The sequence below is a fragment of the Trematomus bernacchii genome, unplaced genomic scaffold (assembly GCF_902827165.1).
Source record: "Trematomus bernacchii unplaced genomic scaffold, fTreBer1.1, whole genome shotgun sequence".
Classification (NCBI taxonomy): Eukaryota; Metazoa; Chordata; class Actinopteri; order Perciformes; family Nototheniidae; genus Trematomus; species Trematomus bernacchii.
Window position 1 is genome coordinate 8,888,768 of NW_022987313.1, and position 27,881 is coordinate 8,916,648.

A 27,881-nucleotide genomic window follows, 5' to 3' on the forward strand; every position below is an offset into this window, starting at 1 on the left:
TGAGTTCCCTGGAACACCGGGGACACATATTCATGTATAAAAGACGAACAAAAGTGCATTTTGCATGATAGGTCCCCTTTAAGTTTACATTCACAAAATAATTATTCATCTGCTGCAGGACAGTAACAGAATACTAAATTATCACAGTTTAAGAAGAAAAGTCCAATGAATTAAGCAGATTATTTCAAAGATATTTCAAAGACATACATGATTTGTCCAGTATTTGTGATTTCCACTTTTTGAGGGGTTTTATGTTTAACTTTGCTCCATCTTACATTTACACATGTCGGGCAAAGAAATAGTTAGACATTTTGACAATACTTTCCTTAATTATATTACCAATAGAGTTAGATAAGTTAAAAGATACCATTCTCATAACTGTTTGATACAAATGAAGCTACAACCAAGACTGATGTGACTGTTATCAACTGCATTGAAGAACAATTGTTAATATTTCCATGGTTCTTTTCTTTTCACACCTTGGGCTCCATTTCGCATAACCATTCCCTTCGTACTTCGCAGGGATCATCAAAGAATGTTTTCCTTGGGTTTCTTAGGTTTATAAATGCGACACAATGCTGTTCCTCTGTTCCTGAGTTGGTGGGCTCACCTATTATCCAGTACCTAAAGAAAAATCCAAGTTATGCTTAAGAATACATTGAATAATAAAATACACTATTATAAAATGTATTGTGTCCACTTTTTTAATCACATACAATTGAACATTTATTTTAAATTGTACTTATTTCATAGAAAAGGGCAAGTCGTGGTTTAATGAATACATCATTTTTCCAACCCGGTATCACGGCAAGACGTGAACATGTGACGATCTACCATGCTGGGAGACGTGAATATGTCACGGTTTCGTCCCTTCAAACATGACAGTTACACGGTATTGTTAACATGGCCCAACCAGTGGAGAAATACCCGGAAGTGCCAAGCAAATGCTCTACCAAGACTATTGGTCAGTTTTTATTGTCAAAATTAGATGTTTTTAATTTATATAAAAAAAAAAAAAAAATTAAATCGTCACACTCGATTTCGCCGATTTTCTTGTTGCCCTAGCTGGTCGACACCTCTTTTAGCAGAAACAAAGGCTACATTAATGTATTAAATCGATGTGAATCCATGTGTGTGGATCATAGACTTATGGCGCAGTTCCACTACAGCGCGGAGCTCGCTTTAAGCGTGCCGTGTCGTGCCGTGCCCGTTTTTGGTTGCGCTTCCACTAGGCCTAGTTCCGGCCCGACCCGGCCCGGGGCCACTTTTTCACGTCTTTTCTGTCCCGAGAAAATTGTGGTTCTATCGAGGCCAACAAACAGGGCTGAGTCGGGCTGAGTATGCTAAACTAGAGAGAGGAGCGCTGGCAACGGGGCTACAACTACAACAAGATGGACATATTTGACCGTGATTTAATTGTAATACACGTTTCAAAATGATGCCGAAGTAACAACATACTGATACCGGTTAGTAAAAACCATGAATTAATGCTTTGTCAAGTCTGCAGACAGACGGCAGGCGAAAAACCTTTTAAAATACGTGTTTTTCTAGATGGAGATTGGCTAAGCTAACGCAGTATATGCTCCGACCGTCCACACTCACAACAACGGCCTATACAGACATAAATAAAGCAGCGACTGTATTCACCATGACACAGGCAGTCTGTGGTGTGTACTTGTTTAACTTTTGTCGAGTTTCTGAACATATATAAGGAGCTGTGAGCTCTGAGTGCTAACAGCTAACGGCTGTGTTGTGTTTCTGGAGTTCTCGTTGAAGATGACGTCACGGCTCCGCCTACACTGCGTTACTATAGTAACTACCCCAGTTCCTAAAACTGTAATGGAAGCGCAGCATTAAGTGAGTCGGCCCTGTTAAGGCCAAGCCGTACCGAGCCGTACCGAGCGTGGCCGAGGCCGACCGTGTAGTGGAACTGCGCCATAAGTGTGGATGTGGAATTAACGGACGTGACGTTGTGCGATTGCGTTGCCAGGCAACAGCTTCGGTTCATGTTAATTTACAAACTCTTCAACTAGAACCGTAGTTATATTTAAAAAACGTTTTAGAAGGCCTCACGAAATACTTTAATGTAAATTTAAATTTAAATGTGAAGGAATGTGTGTATAACAAAATACGTCATAAAAAATACCGGAAACAGACGTAGGCAAGGTCCTCAGCTCGGTGATTCGATGGTTTAGCCGCAATGCACGTTGGGAAATGGTGTTTATGCGATGTGAAATCCGAAAACATTTTTTAAAAATAAAATAATACTTTATTCCGAGTGTGCTTGCTTTTCTCTTTGAAAGTCATCACATAACGGCATTGTAATACACGGGTCGGCTGCATTAAATATTACATATCTGCCGTAGTTCTCTATTTATAGAGCCCTGATGAGAAGACTTCTGGACAAACAGGAAGCACTGCCGCCAAAACTGAAAACGTGACGTGGATCATAAATATATCAGCAATTAAACAACATCTTACATTTCTTTTCACACAATACGTCTCCTTGCAGTATCAATACTAATTCGGCTGACTTTTATATTTGGTCCAATTGGTAGATAGGCTGTTTTTACACCATATCGGTGCACAGCTGATAGAAAGGCACATCTAGTGGTTAACCTGTTAACCTCTTAAGCACGGTGGTTGGACCCCTCCCACCGTTTTTTTTTCGAGATAATGTCTCAGGACTTCTTAACATTTATGAAACTATTAATGTGTAGCACCAGATTAACGGGAAGAATCTCAGCTAACTGAAGATATGAACCATTGTTACCAAAACAAAACACAAGTCTCATAAGAAGCGTCTAAATGACCCCTGAGCGAAAAAATTCTAACGCACTGCGGCACACAATTCAAGATAAAGATACCCTTATTACTTATCGTAGCTGCACATACAATATAGCCGATTAAAGCTGAGACTCCACAGATTATTTAGGTATAGTATCATCACTGAGCGATCCGAACTTGCGACAGGGGAAGCAAACACAGACATCACAACACGTACCTTTACGGAGCATTTACGGCAGATCGTCTCACCGTAGCTGTCAACTAGGTCAAAAGACGTGTTCAATGGCATTAAAACGGAAAAAGAAAATGCTACAACTGTTGATCCATAGGTTGATAATGTACCTGTGCCTTTGAAAAAATTATTTATAATCCATAATTCCATTTTTTATGTAAAAATCGGAGCGGAAAAGTTAGCTGCTAATGGTAGCCACCAGAGTGTATGCAGCTTCCGGTTTTGGTAACGCGTCACTCTCACTCCTTATTTGTTAATGTTTTGGTGTGTATATAACTTTCCCTCGATTCCATTGGCTCTAGCGGTTATAAAGAGATTTCATTCATCAAAATCGACCAAGGGGGGCCAGAGAGAGGTTAAGCTCTGAGCCTGTTTTTCAGGTCTCAGGCTCGAAAATGACATTCCCAGAACAAATGACCATATCTTCCCTTCTAAAAGGGTTCAATTAATAATCTTTTTTCTCAAAGTAATGATAAACCTGTGAGTTGGATGTAGAAAAGTCAGAATCAATATAGATGTTTTTTATTTTAAAGAAAATTCAGATTTTACATAGTAAAAAACTGTAAATTATAGTGTCCGTCCAAAAATTCTTTTTTACTTATAGTGAAAACTACCCTTGGATGATGGGTTAGTAGACTAAAAGCTTTAGGAATCCAAAGTACAACATATAATAAGTACCCTGTATCAAGATTGATGCAAAACAAGTGACATGTGACCTTTTTAGAGAGGTTTAGCCAAAACCACTCCACCTCTGAGGTGATTTGGGTGAAAAAAAATTGTTTTCATATCTCTAGCCCCCCTTGGTCGATTTTGATGGTTGACACCTCTTTCTGACCGTTAGAGCCAATAGAATCGACACTCGTTGTGAAAACAAACGGTGGGGGCTTCGCGCATGCAGGTTTGCACCAGAGTGAAGCGATCTCTCGCTCTGACATCTGGAAACGAAAAAGCAGTTTTATTGCTTATGCATTATCAGAAATCATTTCAAAGAGGACACAGACACATTGGATTAACCTATGGATTAACTGCAGCATCGTTTTTTATCGTTTTAATGCCATTGAAGACCAGTTTTGACCAAGGTAAGCCATGTTAGCGTTTGTAGCTACCTAGCGCCACATGTTTTGATGTACGTTTTCGTTTATAGCGTCGCAAATGTTTATCACTGAGTGTTGAGGTGGGCACCCCCAGATTCTGTGTCTCCAGGCGATGCTAATCGATGGGTTGGCTGTGCATCTAGGATAAGTAATAAGGGAGTTATGAGTGAGTTTAGGTGCAGTGATAGGTTAGCATTTTTTCGCTCGTGGCTAATTCAGAGGCTGAGTGTTAGCATTGTGGGGTTTTTTTGGGAAAAAAAATTAAAAAGATCAGTTAGCTAAGTTTCTTCCCGTTACATGGATATAAAACATTCATAGTTTATTAAATATTAAGATTCCTTAGACGTTGTTTCCTGCAAATGACGCGTTTATCCACCCGGTACCGGGGGGGCGGTGCACGTTATTGAATTTTATTATTTTATTATTTTTCACAAAAATGAAACCATCAATAGCAAAAACAGAATTAACTGTCATTAGTAAACCACTCAAATAAAAAGATCATAAGTGGTTTTGTTTTACATATATTTTAAGGATAATAATAGCAATGTACAGTAACACTGTCTATGACACTTACTGTATAACACTGATTTGAAAAACATACAGAAAAAACGAATTCACTGCCCTTAATAAAGTATTTAAATATACATTTCAGGTGTGCTGTTTTGTTTAGATCATTAACATCTGGAGCTCTTTTAATGTCCTTTTTGATTATTGTTACACCAGGTCTTGTCAAAACCTTTATTCCATATTCAATATCCATTACTAAACAAAACAGCAATTCTACTCCACTACAATTCAGAGGTTAACCTGGTATTTTTACTCCACTACATTTATTTTAGTTACTTTGCAGATTCTGATTAATGATGTGAAATATAAACAACCCTTAAATCAGGCTTTAGTTACACCTGAGTAAAATTCAGGGAAAGGTGATTGTCAAGTGCCAACAATCAGGAGAGATATTTGATAGTTGCTGCTTGAGAAGACTAAACATTTATCTGCAGATCCCTATAAAGTATATTCATTACTCGTTATTCTCTACTAATAGTTAATTAAAGACTGTATATAATGGCTATTTTGCATATCCCTTTCAAGATTTTCTAAGGTTCATTGACATATCATATACACAACTAATTCAATAACGTGCTTTAACCACCAGGCGGTGCACACAAGGTACACACAGCTATAATAACTTTGTATTATTAGTGTAGGACACTTGTGTATGTATAACATCTGAAGATGTGTACAGTAGTTTTATTCATGTTTTCACATAATTGTACAGGATATTGCTATATTATTTCACATGTTTTACTTCTAATATCTGATTTGTAAAACATCACAGAAAGAAAGGTATATCCGTCATTTAACAGTAAGCTATTGAAATTCTGAATCCATAGATGTGTCTCCCATCACCCAAATCCCCTGACTATTCTCTCAACTCAGTATTTACATTCTTATATTCAAAGAAAATCAGTAATATCTTTAAAAACTACAAGTCCTTTTATATCAGCTGTGCACCGTTATGGTGTAAATATAACCACCAATTGGATCAAATATAAAAGTCAGCCGAATTAGTATTGATACTGCAAGGAGACGTATTGTGTGAAAAGAAATGTAAGATGTTGTTTAATTGCTGATATATTTATGATCCACGTCACGTTTTCAGTTTTGGCGGCAGTGCTTCCTGTTTGTGTAGAAGTCTTCTCATCAGGGCTCTATAAATACAGAACTACGGCAGATATGTAATATTTAATGCAGCCGACCCGTGTATTACAATGCCGTTATGTGATGACTTTCAAAGAGAAAAGCAAGCACACTCGGAATAAAGTATTATTTTATTTTTAAAAAATGTTTTCGGATTTCACATCGCATAAACACCATTTCCCAACGTGCATTGCGGCTAAACCATCGAATCACCGAGCTGAGGACCTTGCCTACGTCTGTTTCCGGTATTTTTTATGACGTTTGTATTTTGTTATACACACATTCCTTCACATTTAAATTTAAATTTACATTAAAGTATTTCGTGAAGCCTTCTAAAATGTTTTTAAATATAACTACGGTTCTAGTTGAAGAGTTTGTAAATTAACATGAACCGAAGCTGTTGCCTGGCAACGCAATCGCACAACGTCACGTCCGTTAATTCCACATCCACACCTTTATATATACAGTCTATGATCCACACACATGGATTAACATCGATTTAATACATTAATGTAGCATTTGTTTCTGCTAAAAGAGGTGTCGACCAGCTAGGGCAACAAGAAAATCGGCGAAATCGAGTGTGACGATTAAAAAATAAATTAAAAACATCTCATTTTGACAATAAAAACCGACCAATAGTCTTGGTAGAGCATTTGCTTGGCACTTCCGGGTATTTCTCCACTGGTTGGGCCATGTTAACAATACCGTGTAACTGTCACGTTTGAAGGGACGAAACCGTGACATATTCACGTCTCCCAGCATGGTAGATCGTCACATGTTCACGTCTTGCCGTGATACCGGGTTGCATTTTTCTACTATAGGAGTAACCTGTGTTTTTAAACAAATGTTCGGGCACATAGCACTGGTGGGCAAGGGCAACATTCTAATCACACTCAATGCAGCGTGAGAAAAGCAGCGTGTGGTCATCATGGCAAGCTAAATTGCCCCACAGATTGATACAAAAAGTGTATTATTAACATAAGGGCGATCAACCCACACTCTAAGGAAAGACTTTAGTCTCTTCATTTTCTTAATAGTAAGTTAATAAAGCGAGCCATTACATAAATTACTGTTGAGTCTGTAAATGCCATACAGTCTATGGTAAAAACAACAGCATAGTATCTTATCTAAACTGTTAAGGTCATGTATTCAATAAAAACAGAACAAGTGCAGTGAAGTATCAAAATGATAGGTAGCCTACAGGCTTTAAACAGACTTGGTAATGCTAACGCTAACGACTGATTTTCTTGTGTTTTTATGATGAACTGTACACTAGTCTGCTACTCCTCTACCATATGAACACCCACACAAGATTTGACTACGGTTAGGGTGCCAATTTTGTATTTGTATACTATATATTCACTGAACATGAGAGTGGTATCGATCTTCTAATCTAACTCTCAACAAGAAAGTGAATTAGTGTATTTTCTAAAATGTGAAATGATTCTAGTAATACTGCAAAGTAAGTCTTAAAGCTCTTACCCTGGATTCTGCAGAGGCACATTATTTACCCAAACCCATTGGCCCTCTGTTTGAATATCCGTAAGGCCGATCCAAAACCCCCCATGCGTGCTCCACCACGGTCGAATGCTCGGATCCATTTTAGGTAGGAACTCAAAAAGATTAATCTAGACAAACAGAGATTACAAAATCAAAATGGGTTAATCACAGGTATATCTGTAATGTATTTATTAGCAGTGCAGGCCTAAGTAGCGACTGATGAGATATTACTGTAGATTCATCATCCCAATTTTATGTAGGCCTAGGATATGTTCAGTGAGTGAAGCTTGGAGCTTCCACCCACGTCCCCTCCCAATGACACCGTTGCCATTTTAACCTAGCTTTAAACTTACCTCATGAATGTCAATGGGAATTTTTCCACAGTAGTAAGGGCCTTTACAGCCTTTCCAATGTGAGGTGCAAGTCGTTATGAGTCCTCTGCGCTTCAGGTTAACCTTTCTAACATTTACACTACTCTCCTCTTTATTAAAATGGCTCTGGTGTCTGTTTGTGGTCATGCTAGAATCATCATGCACATGCTGAGGCTTTGGTGAGTAACTTGAGCCAGACCAAATTAAACCCAGCTGGAGCGTTTGTTCATTTTATTTCAGGCATTTTGGTTGAGCCCTGGTAGTTTTGGCTATAATGCTTTAATTATCAGAATTTACTTCAGATAAAACCTACTACTATAATTATTAACTTCCTCCATGTTTCGACTGCAGGTACAAGTTGAATGTGTTGGCAAGCAAGCTAGAATAGTGAGCCACACCACAATACAGTACAGTGCTACCTTATGTCCATGAATCATCAAAATAACACCCTTTTTATCTCCTGTATATTCATATTGGACTCACCTGCTCCTCCAAGCTATTAATCACAGCCAGATCGGCCCCACGCCTGATACAGTCCGATCGGCTATCCTGCCAGTTCTTTAAGGGATTGGAGGCTGATTTACCATGGAAGTAGCACGATGTGTTGAGTAAAAGCCATCCTGACTGGCATCGTCCACAACTTTCCCCTGTTAAAAGATGAAAATTAGTTGAAATCCAAACAAAAGGAAAACATTTGATTCCAAATTCAAAAAATGTATGCAATAGCTTCTCACGCATATCAGATGAATTGGACTTCAGTGTAGCTCTCTCCACTTGCAGTACTTCATGACTCCTCTGAATGCTGTCGATGAGGTTCTTGTTCAACCCTAACTGCAGTTTTAGTTGCTGGTGTTTCCTGAGCTCTTTTTCTACTGCTTGCTCTGCCTCTTTTTGAGCTTTGACTGCTTCAGTCTGCATTATTTGAAGTTGCTTCACCTCTATGATGAGCCCTTGTGCTGTCATTTGGTCTGGAGTGGATTCCTCACTGACTTTGCCACCTGCAAGGTATTTACCAAGTTATAGCATTGGGTAAGAAAGTGTAAATGTAGTTAAGGATCTAAGTTGAAAAGCACGTCCACAGCCTAGTTAATGAATTGTTACAGTACTCAAAACCTACTCTAAATAAGGAAAGTATAGATATACACCACATTACTTGGATCAGATGTACTCACAGTATATCCCAATAACAATAGCAGTCAGAATCAGAATGGCGTTCAGCAGCCCTAAAAACCCGATAACCAGTGGACACAGTGGCAGACTTCTGGACCCAACTGTGACCATAGATCCTGAAAAACAAATGTTGATTTGAGCTCGGAGGGAAAAACAAACAATAATACAGCATGTTTTCTAAAGATGTATTGTGAGGACCAATTAAATAAAGCAAGCCTACCATTGTTTTCCTGTTTTGCCATAATTTGAAATCATGAATCATGAACATTCCTCTGCTCTTCAGGTTTTAACTCAACTGCCCGAGCATGTTACTTTTATCTGTGTGAGGAAATTGCTCTGTCAATATTACAAAACTGTGTGGGTGCAAGTGTGCGCTTGAATCCCTTTTACTCTCTCTCTGTAATGTGATAGTGATCTGAAGGTTTTTTTTCTCTCTTATTTAAGATTTGTATGGGAAGGCCACATAAAGTTACATGTATAACTTCTTATAATATAAAAATAAATTAATTTTATGTAATGTATTTACTGCAGAGTGCTCCGGTGACCTCTAATATGCCGCCCACAGGGCAAAGATCGAATCAAATGGGTGGTTGGTGATGTGATGTACCGTAAGTCTAACAGTCTGCTAGTTGGTTGTAGAAAACAGTAAAACTGATTATTTGTAACCTAGGAAAAATTGCCATAATACACGCTGAAGAAGTGACACCTACCCTTTTATACCAAGATAATATTTTTTATTTTAGGCTATCTGATATACATTACATTTTTGAAATAAATAACTACAATATTGTAATATGATATGATTTGTGTATGAATGGGATACCTTGTTGCTCTTATTTTCCAGGTAATTAATTTGGTAGATTATAACAGAATTTACATTTCTGTTTTATCCATTGACAGGTCGTATTTAGATTTTATTCCAGAAAATGTACCATAGCCTACAATTACACATTTTGATATGTTAATGTAAAACAAGTTATAAAGTGACAAGATGTTACCAATATTACACAACAATATGGTAAGTGTCTCTGATTTGTAATGAGTAGGACACTCCCCTAACATTTAAATTAGGAGTTACTTAAATAGAAAGAAATATTGATTCGTATGTAAAATAAACTATATATATAAAATTGCATATAAAACTTTCATAATTCATGCATGAAAGGGAAAGGGTTTTATGTCTTGTAATTGCATTGTTGAGGAACCTGTGACCCTAGTTTTTAATTAATTACATACAACACCATAGTTGTGTATATGATATGACAATAAACCTTTGATATATTTTAATTTAATAATGCACCAGAAATAGTACTATATTACATTATATAATGGGCCATTCTGCATATTAGGTGTTGTTTACTTTTGGTACTTTGAGAATATTTTTATGTTATTATTTTTGTGCTGCAAGATGGTGGGATAATAACGACTTACAATAGACTCCCAGGCCAATGTCCACTGCTAGTAGAATGACAGCAAGCACTGCAAGGCTTACTGTAAGCCGTTTGTAATGTTTCAAACTGGATTCAGGTCTCACCACAGACATGGACACTGCACAGAAGTGATGGACCAATAGCAAAGACAAGAAAATGACACAATATAACAGCAGGTCAATATAGCAAAAATAATAAACTGTATATTTTTGTGTGTGTGTGTGTGTGTGTGTGTGTGTGTGTGTGTGTGTGTGTGTGTGTGTGTGTGTGTGTGTGTGTGTGTGTTTACAAACAGAAAATGAAGTTCATTTGTTAAACATTTACAGGAGGATGCACGTAATTTGAAGAGTGGTTTAATTACAAACATTCAAGTATTTTTGGATTCCTTTAGGTGTCACTTTTATTACATTAAAACGGCAATTACAGAATACTGGCTCAGCACAGTGTGACGACCCCTGCTTTACTGTCTCCTGTGGTGTGTGTGTATGGCCCTTTAATGTTCTCCCTCTGTTGTGTCAGCGCTGATTGAGGACACCTGAGGCCTGTACTACGAAGCTGGTTCAACCTAACCTGGATATGTTTGAGTTAGCCGGTTGGCCCAATCCAAAACATACGCGCTCTCGCTAAGCTGTACTACGACGCTGGTTATCAAGTGGATCGCTCAAGCCAGCCATGTCCTATCTAGTTAGGTGCGCGTTCACATGAAAGGGGTGGTATTTGGAGCATTCGACCAATCTCAAACATGGACAAGCGTACTGACCAGTGGCGGCCGGTCCATAGGGGCGCTAGGGGCGCCGCCCCACCTCTTCCCATATTGAAAAAAAAAAAAAAAAAAAAAAAATTAAAATTAAAATAAAAAAAAATATATATGTTTAAAAAAAAATATATATTTTTATTTTTATTTTTAATGAACAAGGTAAATATTATATAATTGGTATCAGTAAAATGTATAATCTACAATAAAATCTCGTTTAAAATTGTGTTACGATGTCTAAAGTTACTGATAAGTCACATGTTTCCTGCCTGGCCTTGCCCATGCACCTTCTCTCGTCTGGGCGCTAAGAGAGGAGCCTTCAACCAGTGCAGCAGCAGCCACTAGCAGCTGACTGTTGCTATCTGTAACGTGTAAACTATGCCGCGAAAATATAATTTCAGCCAATCAGCGTCGTCAAAGATGACGGTCACCGGGCGCCAATGTCAGCGCCCAGTGCAGTCTGTGAGTAGTTTGGACAGTGACTCGTATCCGGTTGACGCAGTAGTTGATGAGGATGGCTTCGTGTGCAGGTGGAGTCTCCGGACCTCGGTCCCCGCCTAATTCTGTTCAAGAGCTAATCTCCAATCCTTTCGAAAGGAGAAGTTTGGCAGATAAATTGTTGCTTAAAGACCTTGGACCGGACCAACCCGATTTGAATATATCGCAGCAATCTCGTGAAAAAGACAAAACGTATACACGAGGCTTCGCAAGTAGCTGGTACACAAAAAAGGCTTGGCTAGCTGGATGCAAACAGGTAAATGCTGTCTTTTGTTTCCCATGCTTGGATATCACTTTATATGTAGAGAGGAGGTTTCCCATGGTTGTTAGAAGTTTATTAATAAGTGGGCATTTATCACAGAAGTGATTGTTCTGTCTCCACGTTTGTTGCATTGTCTGTGATGTATTTTCCAACGGTTATAGCTCCTGTTCTGTCCCAGCAACACTACACGGTTTGCAGCTCCACCACATTTTTGGTTTATCTTCGGTGTCGCTTAAAATCTGCTTCCCATCGGACTAAAACCTCCACGTAATCTGAAGACAGATACTTGAAGTTATTTAAACCTTTTGCAAACTTTATGTTCTTTCTTGCTCTAGCCTTGCCAGTTACATTGTACATAACACATATATTATCATTATGCTAAGTGGTTGTTCGTGTTAGACGATGTAGCTTTTTCATTTCTGAGTTATTGCTATATGTAAATAAGCCTGTTTGTAAATAATCCTCAGAGAAACAAAGAAAAAACACAATTTATGACATTTTGTGCTGTGGTTATTTTTTTTAAATTGCATTTATTCACAGTTCAGTTTGAAATGCTGTAGTGACTTGTATTGAACCACTTAAATATTTATAATTAATGCTACTGAAAAGATGCTATTAATTTTATATCTCACATGCAGTTCACTGTAAAGCTACTTGGTGAAGGTGTTGGTTCATAAAACATGAACAGTTTTAAGAAAGAAAAAAACAGACCAGTTCTGAGAACACAAATTCCTGGTAAAGTAGTAGATGTTCAGGTTGATAAATAATATTTTCCACACTGAAGATTATGGAGGTATTGATCAGTCTTCTCATATTTTTAAGCCTCGATTTCTCCTTTCCCCCCCCCTCTAACATCACCAGAAGTCATCATTTAAGGGGTCATTTCTCGAAAAAAAATGTGATATGATATAGGATCAGTTGGAGCAAGTATTTTATTACTTATAAATACCTCTCTTAGCTCAGGATGTGTCCCAGCTGCCTTCAAACATGCCGTGGTTAAGCCACTACTTAAAAAGAAAAATCTCGACCCTTCCATTCTCGCAAATTTTAGGCCCATCTCCCAGCTACCTTTTTTATCAAAAGCCCTGGAGCGAGTAGTCTACGCCCAGCTGCAGTCTTTTTTAACCATGAATGGCATCCATGAAAAGTTTCAGTCAAACCCATGCACAGTACTGAAACAGCCCTTTTAAGAGTTTTTAATGATCTGCTCCTAGCCGCCGACTCAGGTAGCCCAGCTGTCTTGGTGCTGTTAGACCTGACAGCTGCCTTCGACACTGTGGACCATAGCATCCTGTTGTCACGGCTTGAACAGTCCGCTGGCATCACAGGCTCTGCCCTTGCATGGTTCAGGTCCTACCTGACAGACCGTAGCTTCTCAGTGCAGCTAGGTGCCTTCTCCTCAGCCATAGCCCCTCTTACCTGTGGGGTTCCCCAAGGCTCGATTTTGGGCCCCATCCTTTTTCTACTGTACATACTGCCCCTAGGTTCAATTCTCACAAAACACAACATCCCCTTCCACTGCTACGCCGACGATGTACAGATCTATCTGCCACTCAATTCAAATGTAAACTCATTACAGCTATTGATGGACTGCTTAGCAGAGATCAAATCCTGGCTGAGCCAACATTTCCTCAACCTCAATGAGAGCAAGACTGAGGTTATCTTTTTTGGACCCCAACCTCTAGCCTCCCAGGTTGATATTCTGGGCTCCCTCAAAAATAATATCCTCCCCTCTGTCACGAACCTTGGAGTGACCTTCAATAGCGCTTTTAAATTCGATAAGCAGGTCAGCAGCGTAGTCAAAACCTGCTTTTTTTAAATACGACTATTGGCCAAGACCAAGTCGTTTTTATCGTTTGAGGACCTGGAAAGGGTTATTAACGCCTTTGTTACCTCGAGGTTGGACTACTGCAACGCTCTGCACGTGGGTATGGACCAGGCGTCAATTAAACGCCTGCAGCTAGTCCAGAACGCAGCTGCACGTCTACTCACTGGCCACAAAAAGCGTGACCACATCACCCCAATTCTGGCCTCACTGCACTGGCTTCCAATTCGGTTCCGAATTGATTTTAAACTCCTTTTATTTGTTTTTAAAGCACTAAATGGGCTGGCTCCGGCCTATATAGCTGAACTCCTCCAGCGCTACACCCCAACAAGAGCTTTAAGGTCTGCTGACCAGCTGTTGCTGATAGTGCCCAAGACCAGGCTCAAAACCCGAGGGCACCGAGCCTTCGCAGCAGCTGGCCCGAGGCTCTGGAACACTCTGCCCCTCCATGTGAGGTCGGCCCAGACCCTAGGGGTTTTTAATGGCGCATTTCCACCATGGCGCGGAGCGCGGTTTAAGCGTGCCGTGTCGTGCCGTGCCCGTTTTTGGTTGCGCTTCCACTAGGCCTAGTCACGGCCCGGCCTAGTCACGGCCCGGCCTTTTTCACCTCTTTTCTGGCCCGACAAAATTGTGGTTCTATCGGGGCCAACAAACAGGGCTGAGTCGGGCTGAGTATGCTAAACTAGAGAGAGAATTGCTGGCAAGGAGGCTACAACTACAACAAGATGGACATATTTGACCGTGATTTAATTGTAATACACGTTTCAAAATGATGCCGAAGTAACAACATACTGATACTGGTTAGTAAAAACCATGAATTAATGCTTTGGCAAGTTTGCAGACAGACGGCAGGTGAAAAACCTTTTAAAATGCGTGTTTTCTAGATGGAGATTGGCTAAGCTAACTCAATATATGCTCCGACCGTCCACACTCACAACAACGGCCTATACAGACATAAATAAAGCAGCGACTGTACTCGCCATGACACAGGCAGTCTGTGGTGTGTACTTGTTTAACTTTTGTCGAGTTTCTGAACATATATAAGGAGCTGTGAGCTCTGAGTGCTAACAGCTAACGGCTGTGTTGTTTTTCTGGGGTTCTCATTGAAGATGACGTCACGGCTCCGCCTACACTGCGTTACTATAGTAACTACCCCAGTTCCTAAACTGTAATGGAAGCGCAGCATGAAGTGAGCCGGCCCTGTTAAGGCCCAACGCGGCCAAGCAGTACCGAGCGTGGCCGAGGCCGACCGTGTGGTGGAAATGCGCCATAAATCTACTCTTAAGACACACTTCTTCTCCCTGGCCTTTTAGTCAGAGCGGAGCACGACTCCTGACTTTTCCCTGTGTTTTTTTTTTTTAAATATCTGTTGTAATTTATTGTCTTTTATTGTGATTATAGAAATGTGTTTTTATGTGATTGTAGTTATTACATGTACAGCACTTTGGCCCGACCAAAAATCGCTTTTAAATGTGCTTTAAAAATAAACCTTGATTTGATTTGATTTGATATGAATGATAATGGGACACATCGACGTCTGCACTCACAGTGCCGCGGACTGTACTTAATGTTACTCTGATCCGGTTACTTATGTTGTGGCAGATATTTAAGTAAGCTTTCTTAACGCTAATGTTATAATAGTCAGATTGCTCTGACGATGGGAGGGGATATTCTATTAATTTTCACGTTCACACAGTCAGTTGATTTTTGCCGGCCGTCTTTCCTGCAACGGCAGTTTTTCTGTATTTCCTCTATCCTGTAATATGACTTGATAGCTTTAAACTCTGCACACGGAGCTCTGATTGGTCAGCAGGCGGTGCTTTCACTGAGTTGATCTCTTATGCTGCGTTCACACCGGACGCGATGCGATGTTTGGGGGCGGCGCGATTACATGTAAAGTCAATGCAGAGACGCGGACAGACGCGAATTCGCTCCGACGGCGCGCATGAAGCGGTGGACGCGGCGCGAATCACGCGATTGAGGCGATTGAACGGTGCCGCGTTAAACGCGAGAGTTCAATTTTTTCAACTTGAGCGTCAAATTCACGTGACGCGTTCTCGCGGAAGCCAATCAGCGGTGAGGATCTCAGCCGCCGTCACTGACGTTCAACCACACAACATCAGCCGTTAGCTGTTAGCAGTTAGCACACAGAGCTCACAGCTCCTCATATCTGTTCAGAAACTGGACAAAAGTTAAACAAGTACAAACCACAGACTGTCTGTGTCATGGTGAATATAGTCGCTGCTTTATTTATGTCTGTAGGCCGTTGTTATGAGTTTGGAATGAGCATATACAACGTTAGCTTAGCCTGGTCGACCCGATCTTCATTCAGAAAACAAGCATTTTAAAAGGTTTTTCGCCTGCCGTCTTGTCTGCAGACTTGTCAAGCATTAATTCATGGTTTTTACTAACCGGTATCAGTATGTTGTTACTTCGGCATCATTTAGAAACGTGTATTACAATTTAATCACGGTAAAATATGTTCATTTGTTGTAGTTGTAGCTCCTGAGCCAGCGCGTCTTGTTTGAATGATGCGAGTAAACACAGCTGGCAGCCGCGGTGAAACTCCAGCGTTTAGAGCGATGCGATAGGAGCGATTAGAGCGAAGCGAATATTCACATCGCGTCCGGTGTGAACGTAGCATTAGCCTGCAACCTAACCTCCTCCCGAGGAGGTTAGCCGCTCAGCATAAGTTACCATGGAGATCTAGCCCGCTAAAAAGAGAACCAGCGTCGTAGGACCGGAAAGCCCGAGTTTTCCCTGAAGTCAGCCGGCTAAGCGAAAATCCGGCTTCGTAGTACAGGCCTCTGGCTGCTGGCACCGGAGGATGTAAAGGCCTGAGCAGACCCTTGATCTCTCTCTCCGCGGAGGACCTGTGCTGGGAGCAGCCACTCTCGTTTATACTTTGCCTTGTCTTTATGTTAGTTTTGGTTCCCGTTTAGTTTTGGCTAATAAACATATTTTCTTATATATCCTCTTGTCCTTTCCACACTTTTTGTTATGGCCAAGAGCCAGGCCATGACAGATGGGGGCTCGTCCGCTTCTCTTATCTGTACTACAGAACAGATAGGTAAGATTTGTGTAAAGAGTGGTGCGCGTGTGTAAAGTGTGTTGGGAGCGCATGCAGTGCGGCCGGTTTCTGTGTTTCGGCTCATTAGACCGCATGTGGGGAGGACAGTATATTTCAGATCGTTGTTTGGGGACTTTATTAGATTACCTTGTGAGGCTTTAATTTGTTTTGTATTATATTTCGGGAGAGTGGTTGCTAGTTGTTCTTAGCCGTGGTCAGCTGTTTGTTTTAGTTTTTTTCCTTTCTCTCTCGTTGACACGTGTGGGTTTGTTGGTGCGTTGTATGTGGAGCAGTGCGGAGCGGTGCGGAGTTTTCCCTGGCAGGTTAAGCGGCGGTTCCCTTGGGATTGTTGAGCAGGGTGTGTAGTGTTGCGGAGAAAGTGGTTGAAGCTTCGGCTTGGGAGCATGGCCGTGGTCTCAGTAGTGTTGCTAGCCTGCTAGTCGCTTTGATGGGCCAGCAAACTCTAGTGCATAAATACCCACCACAAGTAACTGCATGAAGACTAGGGAGGAGATTAGTCAGTGGGATGGTCAATAGTTAGTGGGGAAACTCCAATAAAGAAGGTAGTATTGTTCCACTTGATACGTATAATAAACGCTGTGGTGTCTGTTTTTGTTTTGTTTTTGCTCTTCTCTCGGTTTAAAGGTCCGGTGTTGTGTTCCAGTGAGGGGTCGTGGTAATGTAATATGGCTGACGTAGAAGCATTCGTTAAAGCTCCGTCTCAGGAGTCTCTTGTCACTTTTTCAAAAGAGCAGCTGCTCTTGATTGCTGAGCATTTCTCTGTGTCTATTGTCGGTGATAAGAGCATGAAAGAGAACATAAGAGACTCTATAGTGTCGACATTAAGGGAGACAGGAGTGTTGTCTGCAGAGAAAGAGGAGCTTTTGTTAAAACCTCTTTTTCAGGCTAGTGCACTTTCGTTTGAGCAGCAGAAAGAAATGTTGTTGTTGCAGCTGGAACATGACAGAGTAATGTGTGAATGTGGCTTAGTGATGAGCAAGCTGACATGGTTGAAATCGAGGGATACAACATGTTTTTTACTAATAGGACTCATTCTAAAGCTGGGGGGACTGCACTTTATATTAACAAAAGTTATAAAAGTAGATCTGTCAGTAATATGTCTTTTGCTTTAGACAACATCATGGAATGCATAACAGTAGAAATTGAAATCAAAAAATCTAAAAACCTTCTGATAAGCTGCGTGTATAGAAAACCAGGATCATGTGTTGACACATTTGAGAAAAAGCTAGCTGAACTTTATAACTACACAAGCAGCAAGAAAATGCTTTTTGTATGTGGAGATTTTAATATTGATTTGCTGAACCCACAAGAACACAATGCAACTACAGAATTTATTAATTCTATGTATAGCAACAGTTTATATCCTACAATCACACGACCGACCAGAATAACATCACACAGTGCTACACTCATTGACAACATATTCACAAATGTTATGGATAGGAAAGTAATAAGTGGAATATTAATAAATGACACAAGTGATCACTTGCCAGTCTTTGCAACAATACAGAACTGTACTAGGATCAAAAAAGACACCAGAACAGTCGTAATTACAAGACACAAAACACCAGAGTCTGTCAATTCTTTTAAAGAAGAATTACGTAAACAAGACTGGAACAAAATGTATGTACCAGATGTAAATGAAGCTTATGAATCATTTCTAGATATTCTATCAGGGCTGTATGAAAAACATTGTCCTCGTGTAAAGAAAATTGTGAAACAAAAATATGCTGAAAAACCATGGATCACTAAGGGAATAGAAAATGCTTGTAAAAAGAAAAATGAATTATATAAAGACTTGTTAAAGAATAGAACAGTAGAGGCTGAACAAAAATACAAGACATACAAAAACAAATTAACAAAGATAATACGATGTAGCAAAATGGATCATTACAACAAATTATTGGAAGATAACAAAAATAATATTAAAAACACATGGAATGTATTAAATACCATTATTAAAAAAGGAAATGGAAAAGCACAGCACCCAAACAGTTTTCTGTCAAAAGACAATACAGTCATTTATGACATGACCTTAGTTGCTGAACAGTTTAATGAGTATTTTGTTAATGTTGGTCCTTGTCTAGCTGGGGAAATTCCAAATACTGGTAGTAGTGAAGGTGTAGAAAGTAAAGATATAAATGTGAAGGAAACTATATTCTTAAGAGGGACTGATGAAAATGAAATTATTGACACAGTTAAAAAACTAAAGAGTAAAAGGTCTACAGACTGTCATGATATTGACATGTATACAGTTAAAAACATTATTGAATGTATAGCCAAACCACTAACTCACATCTGTAATCAGTCAATACAAACCGGTGTATTTCCAAATAAAATGAAAACTGCTAAAGTCATACCGATACATAAATCTGGAGATAAACATGTACTGTCAAACTATAGACCAATTTCATTGCTCCCACAGTTTTCTAAAATACTGGAAAAAATCTACTATGTAAGACTAAATGACTTCTTCACCAAACATAACATACTCTATGAACAACAATATGGTTTCAGAGCAAACCGAACCACATCATTTGCAGTTATAGAATTTATGGAACACATTACTAAGGCAATAGAAAAGAAAGAATATGCAATAGGGATATTTCTGGACCTTAAAAAAGCATTTGACACGGTTGACCATGAACTATTATTAAAAAAACTACAGAGATATGGAATTAGAGGTGTTGCACTATCATGGCTATCCAGCTACCTACATAACAGGAATCAGTACGTTGAAATACAAAGTCATACATCACAACTACTACAGGTTACATGCGGGGTGCCTCAAGGCTCTGTCTTGGGGCCATTATTATTTATTCTGTATATTAACAACATATGTGAAGTATCAAAAACTGTTAAAACCATTCTTTTTGCAGATGACACAAGTCTACTCTGCTGTGGGGACAATCTAGAACAGCTATTGGTCACAATGGAAAAGGAACTGAGCAGGATGAAGATCTGGTTTGACCAAAATAAATTAACATTGAACGCAAGCAAAACCAAACTCATAATATTTGGGAATCGGTCGACCAATACAGAGAAGAAACTCAATATAAATGGCGTCCAACTAGAAAGAGTAACGGAAATAAAATTCCTTGGAATAATCATAGACAATAAATTAAGTTGGAAACCACATATAAGCTATATCAAAGCCAAAATATCCAAATCAATAGCAATTCTAAATAAAGCCAAATACCTAGTTAATCAAGCTTCCTTGTTTATGCTGTACTGCTCCTTCATACTTCCATACATGATGTATTGTGTGGAGGTTTGGGGGAACACATACAAAACAAATACACATCCTATCTTCATCCTGCAAAAAAGAGCAATACGAGTTATACACAAAACTTCGTACAGAGAACCAACAAATAAATTATTTATCAAACTAAAAACACTAAAACTACAAGACCTGGTTGACTATAAAACCATTCAAATTATGTACAAGGCCGCAAATCATCATTTGCCTCATGGTGTCCAGGGACTTTTTACACGGAGAGAAGGCATGCACATGTTGAGAGGAAACTGCATTTTCAAAAAACCACCCGTACGTACAAATGCCAAACTTCATTGCATCTCATCAAAAGGTGTTAGTCTGTGGAATAAATGTAGTGATGCACTGAAAAATTGTACAACTTTATATAAAATGAAAGTATTATTCAAGAGCCAAACCATTAGTGGTTATGAACAGTACCTGTAAAAATTCTTTTTGTTATTTCCTGTAATTGTAAAAGTAATTACTTCCTGATTGTTTTTGTAAAAAAGTATCAAGACAAACATGTCGCTGATGACGATGACCTAATTACTTCATTTATACTGCAAGGAAAATGTACGCTAGAAGGGGTAGGACCAGAAAAGTTTTTTAAGCTTCTTCTTGCCCCTTTTGAACACGACAGAGACTAATTTAAGATTTATTGTTGTTGTTTCTTTTTATTTCTTTTTTTTTTTTTTTGCATTATCATTATTATTTATTTTATTGTACTTTGGTATAATTATTATTATTATGAGTGAGAAGGAAGAAAAGGAAGAAGCAATATATATTATTATTAGTATTGATGTATGTTTTGTTTCTGACATGTTCAATAAATTGACATAAAAAAAAAATGTGACCGGGAACATGACAGAATAAAGTGTGAGTTGGTAATTGAAAGGGAGATCGCAGTGGAGCGGATGCGACAAGAATCTGAGAAAGCCAAGCTAGAGATGGAGGGACATCGTCTGTCTATTCTCAGAGATGGCGCGTTGTCCGGTGTTGATAAATCGTGATCTTCTCGCTCCCAGGAAAGAAACTTAAAATAACGAGACTAATGGAGTCTCTGAAAAGGTTCAAATGGGTAGTTTAATTAAGTAACATGGTTAAAGAACAAGCAAGGGTAATGGAGAGACAAAGCCGGTGTTGTCTTCAGGGAGCTGCAGCGAAGGAAAGAGAGCGAGCTGTCCTCTGTCATCCCTTTTTATTCTCTCCTCGTTCTCTCCCGCTGTGCAGATAGCGGGACCTCCCTTCTCATCTGCGGGTTCGATATCGCGAGAGAACAGATGATTTCGACATTGGTATTCTCTGCCTACTTCCTTAAACCTTTTCTCCTCCTTATCTCTGTGATGACTTTCTATTTAAAACTCCCATGTCATGCTTTTCCGGTTATCACCCGTCCCCTTGTGTGTTATGAAGGTTTTTATGCATGTAAACGGTGTGCAGAGTCAAAACCCTCAAAGTACACCCTGTAGCGAGTAAAACTCTAACACAGAAAATACCTCCCCAAAACGCCTCGTTGGAGATACGTCACTGCCCATTTGATACCGCCTGATGTCATGCGGTACCCGGAACGAAATGGACCAATCCCGAAGAGCTATGGCCACACCAGCAGCGGCGTGTTCCTCCAGAGGTTCGAAGAACCGGCATTTCACAGACGAAAGCTTCCAAAACATTGCCCAGTTTGAGGCCGGATATGCACAGCTTGTTTGGACCGTTTGGAGCAGGGGAAGATCCGGGTACACAACCTGTAAGTTTGCATTGTTATTTGTGTATTTATCAAACAAGACTGTTTAAATGTGTAAACTGTGTTGGACTGCTAAGCCATTGACACAGTGCTAACTGTGCTAACTAAGTTGATAGAGTTTCCATATATCAACTCTAATATCAGCAGATGGCCTTGCATACATGTATCTCATAGCAGGAGAATGTGCATTCACACACAAAATACCTATTGACAGTATACTCCGGGTGATTTGCCGTGCGGTCAGTCGCGAAACGTAATTACATTATAGCTGGCGTAGCGTGTATGCAACCGATCTAACACACGGAGCTAGAGCTAGGTTTGGTCGGAAAAACATTTTTGTGATGCTACGTTGCTAGCGTTTAAATATATCAACTACAATGTCAGCGATGGCCTTACATGTTTGTCATGGCAGGAGAATGTCTGCAGTCACACACACGGAATACTCATACAGTATACTCCGGGTGATTTACCGTACATTGTGACAGTACATATACTGCATGTATAGCTAACGAGGCTAGCTGTATGCTAGCGCAAAACAATGTATTCATGCAAATTACAATGTATGACCGAACGTAGCAGAATACCCGTATACGATTGCAATTATAAACACGTTATTGCTAGCCTAATATGAACCACTAGCTTTTGTTCATAGTAGTTTTATTACACTCCATTATAGTTGCCGTTCCTCCAAGCTAACGTTCATATCGTGTTAGCTACCAAGGTAAACAAAGCTAGGTTAGCATATTAGCAGGCAAGCTGTTCATTAGATAGATCCACACTCCTACCACAACTACTACTAACGAATCTAAAACAACTAAGTTTCTCTAATATTTTGTGATTTGCATTTGATTTCGTCCAGCCAGATCCTGGCGGACAATCCATGACGGGGACGGGACTTCTACTACTACTGAGGCCTCGTGCTAATAGGCACCGCACCGGCTGTGCGCAGGCAAGATGCGAGGAGGAATGGATGATATACCGTGTGTATATATGTATATTTATGTTCATTTTGTACATTTCTAAAAATAAAGTTTAATGGAAATACTTAGTAGGCCTATCCTTTCTTCCCTGAATTATTTGCCCCTATAACATATCATTCATATATAGCAAACCATGATTTGATTTCTCATCAAACAGTAGTAGTTTATTACAGGTAAAAATAACTTACTCTTTGTTATGACCGGCTCGTAGGCCACAACGGAAAGGCAAGGAGACATACACGAGTTTACAAAACCACGGCACATTTATGTGGGAAATGCAGAGATAGGTGGTCGAGGGGAGAGGAGCGCTGAGTTCGTCCTTCTGCAGCCGCTTTGGAGAGAGACTCCGGGCCGCTGGGATTAATAGCACCGGCTACGGAGGTGTCCGTGATCGCGCTGATTACCCTCTTCAGCTCCACCCCACCGTAAGCCCTGCAACACACCTGCACAAAGGCCCTGGGGCCGTCACACTCTTCTATAACAACAGTTGTAGGTTCAGTTCGGTTAGTTAGTATAAAATATCAGCTGTAGCGACGCCATTATTACACTGATGTTCCCCGAAAAAAGCGGGCGGAGCCTCTCTGGTGGTTGACTAATCAGAACAGAGTGGCCGAGCTGACCAATCGGAGCACACTAGGCTCACAGGGAGGGGGGGGGGCAAGAGCTCCAACGAGTCGTTTAGTGGAGAGAGTGAATACTGCTGAATACACATGCTTGACAGAGATGCTGTATGCGAAACCAATGTGAGTTTGGAAAATTGCACAGTATAAATCTATTTTAGTATACCTCAACAATGTAATTATGATCAGTGGAAATGGCCATGACATGGGCCCTTTAATACCTTATGAACAGCTGTAATCGTTAGTGTAGAAGTCCTAAAAACACCTCTACGGCACAGTTCTCATTTACGGAAACTCCCTCTGACGTCATAGCTTCTCACGTGTGTGTAAACACTACGATCAACTGTACCTTCATTTAATATTCAGCAGTAATAATATCTCGACGTCTATAGATGTAGTGTTAAAGTCCGTACGTTTTGGTGTGTAATACTCCATGTCATTTTCACTTTACATTCAGAAAACGTAATATTTAGTCACATGCTAACCGGATAAAGTATTTTCAGAATAAAAGCTTGGCATTGATTTCCTGAGAACTTCCGGGTTTTTCCACAATAAAACAGCTTTAAACTGACGATATGTTTTAGACTGAATTATGCTGTTTAACATTGATTTTAATTTCTAACACCGGTGAGGGGCAGGGTGGACAGGTGCCCAGGTCTCCTCATCGTTTAAGAAGAATAGTCTAATGTATCAAGCTGCAGTTTATTTCAAAGATATTACAAAGACATATAGTACATGATTTGTCCAGTTATTGTGATTTCCACTTTTTGAAAGGTTTTAAGTTTAACTTTGCTCCATTTCACATATACAGCTTAACAGAAGGTTCAAGGCAGTATCCAATACACCATTTCCCCCTGATATCAGCACATTATTAAGAATCTGCACAGTTCCCACTCTGAGGTCCCTAACTGTTATAATGTCCATTTCTCCAGTACTTTTAAGAAGTCTAGAATTTAGTTTTACCAGTGAGTCATGATACTGTCACAAAACTTAAGAAATCAATAGAAAAGCAGTCTGTGAGATGCTAGCTTACACTGTTTCCCCCTCGGTTACATTGTTAACCTGGACTCATGTTCCCGCCGTCGCTACATCACTCAGGCCAATCCAAAATCCATTTTGCCACCACATACCACCGCCTCTCAGTTTCGGGACGTTGTCAATCATGAGTTGCTGTGATACTACTGTCACAGGAGTTAAAATTGCACATTTCAAGTTTGTCAGGTAGTATTATGTACTATATGATCATTTAGACAGAACATCCCAATGACAACAGCAGCCATCAGCAGTACTGCATTTAGCATTCCCAGGCTGATTATAACCAGACGGTGGTGTGTAAACGCAGATCCACTGCCCTCTTTAAACAGAACGTGATCATGTTCTATTGAGTGAAAACCTTGATATTGGCTTATGTTAAAACCTCAAATAAAAGTTAGAAAAATTGGTTCCTACCTTTTAAGAGGTTACAGAAAATATAGGTAGATGGATAGGATTGAAGAAATTAAATAATCACAGTTTTAGTTTAAAAAAACATAGAAAGAACATTACAAATTATATTTAACAATGCTTAACATAAATATTGAAAAGAGAATTAAAATATTTGGAAGAAATATTTAAGTCTCTTGAATGGTGTAAATTCCTGATTGAAACTATTAATTAAATAAGGAAATGCAATTAAATTAAAATCAGATTAACCCGCCGACCTTGGTGTCATTTGGCAAATCCATTTCAGTATATGATTGCATGGAGCATCATTCCAGGCTTTAAAGGGGTTGCCTCTGGGATATGTTGCTGCACAGTCCTCACCACCACTGTCGTTCGGCTCTCCATCATTCCAGTAACTGAAACAAATAACAATTTGAAACACATTGTTAATCACTTTTTCATTTTAAAGGATGATATCACAGATGGATTATAGCCACAGCTGTAAGTATGTGAAAGTGGTATCACAACAACTCCAAAAAACACAATTTGACTACAATGAGTCATCTGTTGCACTTTTAGAATGAACACGCCCATAGGTAGGAAAATAGTTTCTGTTTTGATTCTTAAAAAAGTCATAATGTGCTCTTCACCCTTTTCCACCTACACTTTGTGCATTCTGCAATTTGTTTTTTGTTGACCAGGGCGTATTATTTGTAGAATACCAAATTATCCTTAACGTAACGTAAGCTCCTTATGGTTCTCTCTGGTCATTTGATTGGATGCTGTTGGAATGCTTCAGACAAAGTGGATGTGGGTAATTAAAAGAAAGGTATTCATCTTCTTTGAATCAAAGTTCAAGTGAAGTCATACTGTAAGTGTTAATAAAGTCCTGTTGAGTCTAAAGTAATCACATTCGTGAATTTAGATCTTTCTTGTATGTTAATGTTACCCTGTGGTCAGTCTTGTTCCATCAAGCCATTTCCATATCCCTTCCTCCTCGATGTCTCTCAATCCGATCCAGAAGCCACTGTGGGCTATGGGTCGAGAGGGGTCTTGATAATTTGTTATCAATTCAGTTATTGCCAGCTGCCAATGAAAATGTACACAAACAAACACAAACACAAACATGTACAGTACATTCATTTATCTTGTTGGTTTCTGTGTAACACCAAGCACATTTACTGCTCAGAAATAAAATGTGAAGCCTTATAAAGAGAATTACAAAAGATGGAATAGCAGTCTTACGTGTTTCTCTCTGCTGTCGATCACTGCCAAGTCACCTCCTTGGTTTATACAGAACTGTCTGGCTTCCTGCCATGACCTTCGTGAAAAAGCATCAGAGATGGCCAAGTAGTAACACACTGAGTTCATGAAGGTCCATCCTGGTAGACAGTGTCTGCAGCCCTCTTCTGTTGCCAAAGATAAAGGAAAACATAATGTGTTGTTGGTTTGGTTGGGTCAAAATAATTGTTGTTAACACAATCATATGGAAAAAAAAGCCCTCACTAATCATTGGGATGTGGGATTTCAAAGCTGCTATTTCCATTTGAATGTTGTCACTCAGTTTAAGGTAGTCCTTGCTTCTGCTTTTCTGGTGATCAAGCTCCCACTTGGTAATTTGCTGCTCCCTTATCTCTCTGGCCAACTGTTTCTTGGCTTCGTCCCTGTGCCAGATCGCAGTGTCGTAAGCAGCCTGCAGTTTGGCCACCTCAGCACTGATGTCCATTATGGTATCCTGTCCATCGGTAAATTTACCATCTGTAAGTGGTCAAGACTTAGTGTTACTGAAGAAATCATGTTTCCTTAAATCACAACACTTTTTACAGTACTGGCCAACAGTAGAAAATACAAGCAGGAAAATGGTGAAATTAAATAATATATTTAAACAGGTATTCAAAACATTTGTATAAGTACATTGCCATACGTGAGTTATTTCTTAGTGTTTTGTTGTTGAGGTTTGTCAATAGAAAAGAAAGTTTAACTTATAGTATTTTATCGTATAAGCATGTTTGTTATGTTGCAATGCAAGCTGTCATACAGCATTAGCATTATTGATCTGTGAGCACTGACAGGAAACAACACTATTATGTTCCTACCAACACATATAGTATAATTACCTATCTCCATCAACTCCTTAGGAAAATATCTAGCTAGCTCTTAAGCTAAATGCTACTGTACAAGCTAGCTAGGCGTTCATTTTGCTTCCTAATGAACAGTGGGTTTATCAGCACACCAACTGTTGCTTCCTTTGGAAAATGTGATGAGTGGTGATCAAAAACAGTCAAACTTTGAATAGCTTTAACTCTAGTGTTAACTTCGATTTTTCTACTTGAAAATTAACTGACACATTGGTTTTAATAAGAGTTAAATTGCAGTGGTGCTGCAACATTTATCTCAAGTACTGTATGTAGGCTACTTTACATTAAAGTTACTTGAATATTTCCATTTTATCCTAATTTGTACTTATACTTCATTACTTTTTGAATGCATATGCTGTACCTTTTGCTCGACTATATTTGATACCCTTATACATAAACTAATAAAAGCGTCAGCTAAATGCAATAAATAAAATTAGAGCCTCTTTCAGGCTGCAAAAATATAGTACAATGCCACAATGCTTTGCAAGATGGTGGGATAATAACGACTTACAATAGACTCCCAGGCCAATGTCCACTGCTAGTAGAATGACAGCAAGCACTGCAAGGCTTACTGTAAGCCGTTTGTAATGTTTCAAACTGGATTCAGGTCTCACCACAGACATGGACACTGCACAGAAGTGATGGACCAATAGCAAAGACAAGAAAATGACACAATATAACAGCAGGTCAATATAGCAAAAATAATAAACTGTATATTTTTGAATATGGTAACAGTATCAAAGTACAGATTACAGTTTATTTTAGACGTGGGACGTTTACCTTGTTCTTGTTCTTGGTTTGAATAGAGAGTGAGCTCATCTCCACTGATGTCCTCTTGGTGGATCAGTTTGTTATAAGAACCATCAAATGTACCTGCAATTTCTGTGTCCATTTTAACTATGAGGATGTAAGCAGTCTTAGTCTGACGTGACTGTTCAGAAAATACTATTTGTCAGGACCTTGCCCTGTGTGTGTGTGTGTGTGTGTGTGTGTGTGTGTGTGTGTGTGT

At 39.5% G+C, this 27,881-nt stretch overlaps 2 protein-coding genes across 4 annotated transcripts; both read right to left on the bottom strand.

The window, feature by feature from the left end:
• Positions 1-161: 161 nt before the first annotated feature.
• On the bottom strand, positions 162-10,359 carry LOC117489514 (CD209 antigen-like protein E). 2 transcript variants are annotated; one of them, XM_034138964.1, is made up of 6 exons: positions 10,287-10,359; positions 8,858-8,971; positions 8,420-8,683; positions 8,169-8,332; positions 7,297-7,442; positions 162-624 (listed from the first exon to the last, which is right to left on the bottom strand). In XM_034138964.1, exons 2-6 carry the CDS (start codon positions 8,964-8,966, stop codon positions 474-476), a joined length of 834 nt encoding a protein of 277 aa, XP_033994855.1. In that variant the 5' UTR covers positions 8,967-8,971; positions 10,287-10,359; the 3' UTR covers positions 162-473. The 2 variants fall into 2 exon arrangements, with proteins under 2 accessions (XP_033994855.1, XP_033994770.1); XM_034138879.1 differs by lacking the exon at positions 10,287-10,359 and adding an exon at positions 9,076-9,190.
• Positions 10,322-27,852, bottom strand: LOC117489156 (CD209 antigen-like). 2 transcript variants are annotated; one of them, XM_034138372.1, is made up of 7 exons: positions 27,653-27,852; positions 27,384-27,500; positions 26,241-26,492; positions 25,980-26,143; positions 25,684-25,820; positions 25,013-25,150; positions 10,322-10,403 (listed from the first exon to the last, which is right to left on the bottom strand). In XM_034138372.1, the coding sequence occupies exons 1-7, from the start codon at positions 27,762-27,764 to the stop codon at positions 10,379-10,381; spliced, it is 945 nt and encodes a 314-aa protein (XP_033994263.1). In that variant the 5' UTR covers positions 27,765-27,852; the 3' UTR covers positions 10,322-10,378. The 2 variants fall into 2 exon arrangements, with proteins under 2 accessions (XP_033994263.1, XP_033994332.1); XM_034138441.1 differs by lacking the exon at positions 10,322-10,403 and having other exon boundaries at positions 24,001-25,150.
• Positions 27,853-27,881: the final 29 nt, after the last annotated feature.